Raw genomic sequence first — 9,576 nt, 5'->3', positions numbered from 1 at the left:
CCCTGGGCCCCATCCCCACTGCTGGGCTGTCTTCATGGAGAAAAGGCTTCTGCTTATATCCAGATTGAGCCTCTCATGTTTCATCTTGTGCCACTGTCCCCCTTGCCCTCCCACCACACACTGCTGTGAAAAGTCTGGCTGAGTCTCCTCCATTCCATACTTTTGGTACCAGGGATGTTGCTGGGTGCCCCCAAAGCTCTGTCTTCTCTAAGCTGAACCAGCCATGGTCCCACAGCCTCTTGTCCCAGGCCAAGGGATCCAGCCCAGGACCGTCTTTCTGTCTGTTTGCTGGTCTCGGCCACGTTTATCAACATCCTTCCTCTGTTGGAGGCCCAACACCAGATGCAACGCCCAGACGTAGTCTGATGAGCAGAGGGAACAGTCCCTGCCCTTCCCTGGTTTTCAGGATCATGTCCTGCTCACAGCACCACCACAGGTACTGCTGGCCCTTGCTGCTGCCTGGCCCCAGCCTGCATCCCTACAGGGCTCTGCCTTCCCAGGGCAGGGCTTGGCCTTTGCCCTTGCTGAATTTCATTGGGTCCCTGTCAGCCCCTTCCTCCCACCTGTGCCAGTCCCCCTCAAGACAGCAGTTCTACCTTTAAGTGTATTCAATGGTTTTTCCCCTGCTACCCATTTGGTGTCCTCTATGTGCTTCTCAGGGTTCTTGATAAAGACGTTGAACAGAACTCATCAAAGGACAGACCCTGTGGAACCCAACTTGTTACCCACCTCCAGCTAGAGCACAACCCCTTTAGCACAACCCTCAGACCCCAAGTATTCAACCAGTCTTTATCCAACTAGCTGTCCTCCTATGCAGACTGTAACGTCAAAATTTGGAGAGTGAGAATAGTGTGAAAGACAGGGTTGAAAGCTTTAAGGCAAGCAGGTTGGTAGGACATGATCAACCCTTGCTAAGTATGCAAACTGTTTATGAGGTGTCCATTAGTGTGTGTGGAGTTGCTTCATATGATTGAATACATCCATCACGTTTTACCACAGTGGTATCAGTACCTTGGCATAGGGGGATAAGTAGCTAAAGCCCAAATTAAGAACACCAAAACTTTTCCTTAACTGCCCCATACCAAATAAGATACTTAGATATCTAAGTTCCCATAAGACACAGCCTTCTAAGCACCTTGTCAATCCAGACCTGAGAGGAATGAACAACTTCTTAAGGCATGTACTCTATTACTGAGGTTGTGAGCTAAAAACTGCAGCCACAATACATTATGCAACTACCAAATCACAGGCTAAATTTCTTGAATTAGAAAGTCTGACTCAATTTAAATATATAAAAACCTCACCTGTCCATTTAAGGGCCAAAAAAAGGAGTAAGTTGTCTAAAACAAACCACGACTTCTCACTTGCACACATCCACAAAAGGGACCTTGTAACAGGCAGTACTGCTTCTAGATTGTTAGGGCATTCGCTGTATTCAATGATCAGCCCTTCCAAGAGACCTTTCAACAACATATACTTTCCACAGAAGGAAAACAACTGTTCAGAATCTTAAGTTAATCCTTTTGAGTTGCTAGCCAACTATTTGAGCTTTAAACATATGCACTGCCAGTACAGTAAAACTTTTCCATGTATTTTGAAGTTCGACTGCAAGAAATCATGTCTAGGGAAGGTGGGGTAAAGGGACCTGAAAACTGCTTAGTTTTTCTACAGAGGACATCTCCACAGCAAAAAAAAAACATTTCTAATGAATATTTGTTTATACCAGTCATTTGTCTTGATTTAGTGCTTAGTGTTTCCTATCTTCAAGCAATTCATTATAGACGAAAGAGTAGCTTAGTTAAGTTAGCCTTCAGTAGTGTCTTCAGGTTGTGGTGCTTGTTTTTTTCCATGTAGGATATTAAGCATCTGCCATTGCTTGACAGATGTATGCAAGTGTCCTGACTATGGTGGTGCAAGGGACAATTAAGACCATCAGCCTTTCCACAGGCAGTTTTTATTTTGGATGTTCAACAGCCTAACTGATTTCACAGCCTTTCTATCATTCCCCTGCTTTTAAGACTTTTTCTTTGATATGGGCGAATTGTGAAGCTTTTTCAGGAGGAAAAAACGTGAAAACCAGCAAGCCAGGAATGTATTAAGTTGGCTTCTGCACTTCAACAGAGCAGACCTCTTCAAGCACCTTCTTCCAATCATTGGAGCTTGAAGGAGGAATAGGAGCATGTTTCTTCACAGACATGCTAGGACATGTCTACAGAAAGTAGTGGCAGGCCTTCACTTGCATCCAAGGTTATGGAGTGAAAAGTGCTTCTGTAGCTGTAAGCTTTTTTCCTTTATCTGAGGTTTCCCATTCTGTTTCTTCCAACCCGAGTTGTTCTCTCTGTCCCTTTTCCCTAATCTAGCAAGATTCAGCACTTACATAAAAATAGATAAATGGATCTTCACTGTTTCAGCAAAGATCTGATGGGGAAGGAAAAAAGGTATGTCCATTAAAAATGTAAGCAAATACAGGTTGGGCTGGGAAAAGGCACACCGCAGCTATCTGTAGAGGAATGAGGTGCAGAAGGGGAAGAGCAGAAGGGGAAGAAGTGAATCACATAAGAAACTTCAATTCCCTTTATGTTCATTTTCCTCTGTTTTTGCTGGCGTTGTAGATATTTCACGTTATTGCCCAAAGGCAGATGAAATAGAAGACAGAAAAGAATGTGGAAGCAGAGGAACAGTATTAAGAGAAATTTGAATATTTGTAAGGGAGAGAAAATTTGTAAGGGAGAGAAAAAAGCCAGTTTCAAAACTAGTTTTGCACTCAAAATGGCTAACAGACACTGAACAGAAACAGGCAGTATTTAGAACTAGAGGGCTTTGCATTCAGCTGGGAAACACAAATAATGCCATTGAATACTACTTCAATAAACAACTAAAGCCATATTTAAGTATCTATTAGCAGCAAGTTCTTCAGGAGTAAGACAAAGCCAGTTTAACAGTGAAACCTGATCGAGCAGCTTATTAATGTCCCATTGCTCTGGGAGCTCATAGGACCGCAGCAGAGGACCTGAGGCAAGGGTGATCTCTAAGAATTTGTTTTGTGGCCACCAGCACAGCCACAGGCTGCAGGAGTGTTCAACACAGCTATACCACCTTCATTAGATGCCAAAAGAGTCATATGACAGAGCAATAAAACAGAGTCAAACACTCGCAGATGGCAGGGGGCAAAAATTGTTCAAAGATAGTAAGGCATTTGTCTATGCAAGTTGGATCTGTTTTTAACAGAAGGAATCCCTGACTACTTTCCAAGCCTGCTGTGGAAGTAAACAACGATTTCATAATAAAAAAATGAAGAGTGGCAGAGCAGAATAAACCTAGTGAGACTGAGAGCCAAACAACATCTGCAACTATGTACAGGCCATGTTATATCATCTCCTGCTACTGCCTGATATTTCTCACTCCTCCCTCCTCCTGCTACTTGAAGGCATAGAGTTGTATCTGGTAAAGTGTTAAGGCCCATATAGACTACACAAACTACTTTTGCATGCCAAGGTACTCTTCTGACAACGTTGTTCAGCACATTGGACTAAAGTCAGAAAACAAGTTCCCAGAGGCCACAGTTTCTGTAAGAACTAACTCAGGTTCCCAAAATAGATTGAAGTTGCTACCTCAACTGAATGTTAACCTCATGAAGAAACGATTGTATTTGTCTACTCCATACACCATTTAGTATTATACTGGTGACAGCAATGAACTTCAGCAAAAAAGTAGAGCTGTTCATCTTCTGTATGAACACTAAAAAGACAGAGCATTTTGCCTGTATTTAGCTGCCATGCAAATTTATAACCAACAAGCTGAGAACTATGTTTTACGTTTTGTCACTTTTCAACACATATGCTTTGTAGTATTCCAAGTTAGAGTTCAACTTTTTTGGTTATATGTCTATCCAACAACTAATAATCCTTACATCTTAGGCCGATATGGAATGCACTTTATCCCAGGAAGTACTCAGCAAAATAGATACAGTATTCTTGGCCAGAAATTTTAGAGGTCTCCTTACATCCTAATCTTTCCAAGACGTTTTAGTCCACATGCATACCAGATACTGAAAATGTCTACAGACAAGAGTTGCCAGGGATTGCTGGCAAGAAGCTTCAACTCCCCAAAGAGTAGTGAGCTTGCTAGAAACAACTTATTTTAAATCTGCAGAAGTTGGCAGCTGTCCTCATCTGTCAAGAAAGGAGTCCACAGTACACAGAAGACCATTAAGAGAGCAGACCCCAGCTGTAACTGCAATGAGTACAGGCATTAGAACCAAGCCCAGGAACTGGCCCAACTTCTGACTCGATGATTTTTATTGTTACTATTTCAGAGACATGATTGAGAATGATTTAACAAATAATCACTAAAGCATAACCAGGAGATTTTTCCTTCTTCCAAACCATGTCTTAGCCTTGACCTGCATCCAGTCAGAAGTATTTTATCCTTCACCTTGAAGGGGGAAGGATTAGCAACAGTGAAATAGCAAATCTATGTCCTGCTACGTAGCTATAGGGTGGCAATTCAAGGCCACAATCCTGCAGTATCAGTACAGAAACCGCAACTTGATCCCAGAAAAATAATTTGTCATTAAGGAAACTACTAATGGCTAGGTAAGCTACCTTTTACTCAGCTGGAGACTACCAACTAGTTACAGCATAAAGATCAAAAGCTTCCCCTTTCTTTATTCCAAACTTGGTCAGAGCAATACCTGAAGACCACAGAACCTGTCAAGTTAACTCAGTCTTAATTCGCCTCTATTGCATGAATGAACCATACATGGTACAATGGATAGATGGATAAGGAACACACTTGGTGCTACTAAAATTAGCACTCAAGTACTATGGTACTAAACAGTTATCACAGAGATGAATATCACCTTTCCGGTCCCAGAACAGTTGTACAGTTTATTTTTCACTCCTATGGTCAAAGAAAAACGCTCCAGCACTTCAAGCGATCAGTGTCTTAGAGCCATTGCAATGAACCGAGTTCCCACAGAAAAGGAGACACTAGCTCATTGATGCTTATTGCAGGGGACTTGTGCCATTACACATGTAGCAACAGGGGTTTTTCAGCACCAGGAGTCCAGGAGCAGGCTTCCATTATTAGCTATTCCTTTGTACAGGTGTAGCAGCTTACAAAGATCCAACTTGCACTGGCACTGCCATGAAGAATAACTGCTAACAGCTTGACACCACCGTGGGCTTGTGTGTAACATGCTTTGCAAGGACCTTACGCTTAGCTGGCAGATAATGCTTTTGCCCGTCTCACTTAGCATGTCTGTCAGTGCTACCTCTCAAGAGCTCGCAATAGCAGTTGAGTTTTTAGCCACTGCCAATCCTAACTTAGGAGTCCAGCTAGGTCCTCTGAAAGAAGACCCATTCAGTCCAGTACCCTACAGACTATTAGTCTCAAGTACAAACTTCAGCCACCCGGCAGGTCAGTATTGTCTTAGCAGTCTGGGGTACTGCTGAAATAAACTTAAAAAATACTTCACGCTCTGGCTGGCAGTAGCCGTGTAGTCCACTACAGCTTCCATCTTCGGAGACACTATCTTACTTCACTACTAACATAATAATGGAGACCAATACTTCAACTGCTTCATTTTTTTTTATTTTTTACCCTCCTCTGCATTTAAGATTTACAGTGGTTTCTTAAAGAGCATTCTTACCTGTATACCTCTAGGAGGTAACAGACAAGATTGTTTCAATCATACATATAAAATTACTTATGTTTACAAATTTTTGGCAATTATAGTAACCCGTTTTGTTCTATTGCCATTGCCCCAATCATTGAAAAAGATAGTGTACAGTAATTTACATTTGAGTATTTCAAAGTGCTTGATAGTGATTTTCCAAGAACAGTATTTACAAGTGGCCTATACACATATGTACAGGTGTTACAAGTTGTGGCTGAAATATGGCTTTCTACAGAAAGTGCTTTATATTTGGTCAGTGGTGTTACTGACTGACCAATCCAAGAGTTACTGTTAAAACTGTAACCACTAAAAGCTGAATTGTTGTGGACAGCTATTTACAGAGTTTGTTGTTAAGCTGTATAGAATAGCTATTTACATAACTGTTCCATACATGAAGTATCTTCTTTCTTCCAAGAATGGAGGAAGTCTTTCAGCCACGAACCTGGTTACTATCCCCAAAGAGTGTAAAACACAAGTAAACCAGAAGAGATTGCAGATCCAGTGCTCACACCATATCATCGTCTGTGCTTACAACAGATATCTGTACAAAATAAGTACAAGTTAGCTACAATTGTACTAATAAAAGATACAAAACTATGCATATCATCACTACACAGCAGTTTGAAACAGGGGCTAGTTCTGCAGTCTAGTGACTACATTCAGCACCAATTACTCCATCCCAGGTATAGGACAGTAGTTGCCTACTACAACTTTAACCTTCATTAAAAGGACAAGTTCTCAGCTGATTCAACCCAGTGGTTTGGCTGCGTCAGCAGCTTTCAAGGGCAGAGACTTACTTCAACTCAAGTCAGATATAATTTAGCAGTCTTTATGTTTACTTTGAGGATTAACCTGGAGCCTCAAGCATGTCAATAGGTTTACTTACTGCAGGGTAGGTGTGTCCTACTGAACCACTGTGTCTTCCGATATCAATTGTGAGGTCCTCTTCTGTAGTTTTCAGGTAGACAGGATTATCAAAATTCATGCTCTTCATGTTCTTGTGCTGCCAGTTACGCCACATGAAGTAGCCAGCCACTGCAGCCATCACCAGCAATACTTTACGGAAAGAAACAGATTGCAAGTATGGAGTAGGGTCCAGTCAAGCTCCTGACTAAGAGGGGCTTGTCCCACAGGCTAGTGAATGCTGTACTCACAGGCAGGAAGAACAGTCCAAGCTGCTGATGTTCCTCCAGTTGCAGCTACTTCAGATGTTGTACCACTGATGTTGAATTCTGGATGAGAATTTGAAGTAGTGAGTTTGCTTACTGACAGGCTGGCAGACTTTGTCAGATGCAAGCACTCCCAAGCCCAGAAGCTGCTATCGTACATTAGCTTCTCAATAATGCACTGCAAGAACAGCCTAACAAGCTTCATCCTATATTAGTAGAAAGCTTTTTTATTGCTAGCCTTCTCTGAGCACTCCTGGGATTTCATGGAACCTATAGGTTCCACACTGTCATAAATGAACTCATTCTGTTTCACATGCTCCAGCTGTTGTACTTGTACTACACACATAACCTGGCCTGTGTTCTCTGCTTGCATGCAGAGCAGAAAACTTCAGATAGGCTAGTGGGTCAGTTTGCATTTAACTTCTGTAATGTCTAGCATTCTAGAGTTATTTGGACCAGTACCTCCAGGAACTAGTCCAACAGTTGGAGATTTTTCTGTTGTGCTGGTATCTTTAGCCTCAGAGTAAGCCACAGTTGTTCCAGTACCTGAAACTAATTATAGATCAAGAACCCAGTTAATCCTGAAGTTCTGCAATGGCTTAGTTATGAGAGCCATGGTAGCAAGGGTTTAGCAGATGGCAGAATGATCATGCAGCTTGTTAGCTTTATGTGAAACACTGACATTAGTTATTTCACTAGCACACCCTCAACTGAGTTTTTGATCAAAAATAATTCCAAGAACAAGGGCAGACAGTTAATCAGGCATGAATTGCAGGTATTTAGTGTCACAACAACAGTAAGCCACCCCATCCCTCACTTCAGAGTTTGAGCAAGATTACTGGCTAGGTACAGTCTTCGATACCTGTAGCAACCCTTTAGAGCAGCCAGCTGAGGACAGCATCCTTGCATTCAGTGCTCTGACTGTCGCAGTCAGAAACAACAGGCAAGATAGTAAGTGGCACCTTGGAGTTTCTAGTTCCACTGCACAAACAAGCCTGCCATGTAGTCAGTGCTTAGGGTAGTAGCAGCAGCATGTTTGGATCACAAAAGGAGGTCCAAACAAACTTCCTTGGGCAACAAGATTTGCCTATCAGCTTTTCAACACTGTTTTTATACACTGTAGAGCTATGTTAGTTTACGCCTCTCATTTTATAAGGAAGGGGCTTAGTATGTTTTGTGCATGTGCTTGCTGTCTGCAGAAAGCCATGGAGGTACAAGGTCTTGTTGCAAATGATGATGATGCAGAAGCCAGGCATGGACTTTGAACAGCACCTGCGGATTTTGAGGGCCAGCTTAATGCATGCTAGAAGACCACCCCCTCCAAGATTGATTACATCAGTTTAACCCATGCAAAGCTGTCCACCTATACTGCCATATTTGCCTCCAACAGCTTCAGTACTCCTGCTCCTTCCCCATCCATCCTGGAAAAGATTTGAGTCATATTACCATACCTGCACATCTCAGACCATCCTCCTGCAATAAGTATCCAACAGGACATGCACAGGTGTACTTTGGAGAGTGTTCGTTTATCTGAGGAGCAGGCAGGCACAGGTAGCTACAGCCTCCATTTGCCATGTTCTCTTCACACCAGTTCCTGCCTGTTGGCACAGCAATTGACAGGAGTGAGCCTTCATACTCCACATGTATTGCATGATTATTTGCTCAGTAATTGCTCTAGCAGAGTTACTCTTCTCTGCAAGTTATAAATCTGTACATGCTTTGCCTAAGAGTAACTGTAACTAGACCTTCACGCAACCCCAGTGGAAGGGCCTATGTTAGAAGCTCCAAGCACTCTAAGTAGAAGTGGACAGCTATACAGGGGAGGGACACCACTTGCTGCCCCCCTCCAAGAAGGGCAGGCTTCTTACAAGTATACATTGACATAACTATAAACTGTATTAGTTACCTGAAGGCTGAACAAGTTCATGATACACAATGATGTCCTGTGCATCATTGAGGTTGTTCACTAGGGTAACCAGTTCAGATCCAGTAAATTTGTTGGCACCATAGACTGCCTCATTCTCTCCATCAATCCAGTACACACGGTCCTAGAAGACAGTCATTGCATCCCATTACCTCTGTGTTGCTATCAGCACCACAATTGCTAACCATGTACTAGCAAGAGAGGACCTCTGACAGTTACCACTGGAAGTCATTCTTACTTCAAATATTGTTAGAGCAAGAGGATGAGGAAGGAACATATGGGACTTCAGCACAATTCTACGGTCCTGGCCATTCAAGTCCACACTTGACAGCATATGTAGTTTAGAATCAAGCCAGTATAGACGGCTTTTTACAAGATCTAGAAGGAAAAGAACAAATGTATTTACTATCTACATAGAGGAAACCTCCAAAGCCTCCTGCAAAAGTTGAAACACCCACAGGTTCAAGAATAGTTGTAGTGTTGCCCTAGTTTCTTACCATACTGGGATGCAGAATGCTGCTGCAGTGCTGCCTAAGTGGCCTGTGCCTCAACTATAATATAGAGCAGTGCAAGAAAAGTTACCATTTCAGTATCCGAGAAGGGCTGTCTGTGCCTGTTGCAGTGTCTCCAGGCATGCAGGAACTTCCCATTCTCAGAAGCTGAAAATAGTTCTCTGAAGAATGATCTTGGCTTTTGTAGCAAGAAAACTGCTAAAGCTCCAGAATACCTCTGGCACAGAGACAAGTTCAACATACCTAGAGCAATTCCATTAGGCCATTGGATTTCTGTTGTCACAAGCTGCT

The 9,576-nt window shown here is 42.6% G+C and overlaps 1 protein-coding gene across 1 annotated transcript in view; it reads right to left on the bottom strand.

Moving 5' to 3' along the window:
- Positions 1 to 5,573: 5,573 nt before the first annotated feature.
- Positions 5,574 to 9,576, bottom strand: part of VLDLR (very low density lipoprotein receptor) — an 11,862-nt gene continuing 7,859 nt past the window's right edge. The window contains exons 10-17 of the mRNA XM_010293091.1: positions 9,529 to 9,576; positions 9,012 to 9,151; positions 8,756 to 8,897; positions 8,301 to 8,447; positions 7,312 to 7,401; positions 6,835 to 6,912; positions 6,567 to 6,736; positions 5,574 to 6,221 (exon numbers count right to left, since the gene is read on the bottom strand). The exon at positions 9,529 to 9,576 is cut by the window's right edge and continues 80 nt beyond it. Coding sequence (XP_010291393.1) covers positions 6,186 to 6,221; positions 6,567 to 6,736; positions 6,835 to 6,912; positions 7,312 to 7,401; positions 8,301 to 8,447; positions 8,756 to 8,897; positions 9,012 to 9,151; positions 9,529 to 9,576 — 851 coding nt within the window. The 3' untranslated portion in view covers positions 5,574 to 6,185. The remainder of the gene's footprint in view (positions 6,222 to 6,566; positions 6,737 to 6,834; positions 6,913 to 7,311; positions 7,402 to 8,300; positions 8,448 to 8,755; positions 8,898 to 9,011; positions 9,152 to 9,528) is intronic.

The sequence above is a fragment of the Phaethon lepturus genome, unplaced genomic scaffold (assembly GCF_000687285.1).
Source record: "Phaethon lepturus isolate BGI_N335 unplaced genomic scaffold, ASM68728v1 scaffold19608, whole genome shotgun sequence".
Taxonomy (NCBI): Eukaryota; Metazoa; Chordata; class Aves; order Phaethontiformes; family Phaethontidae; genus Phaethon; species Phaethon lepturus.
Note: the sequence above shows the minus strand (reverse complement) of the source record. Positions and strands in the feature narration are given on the sequence as shown.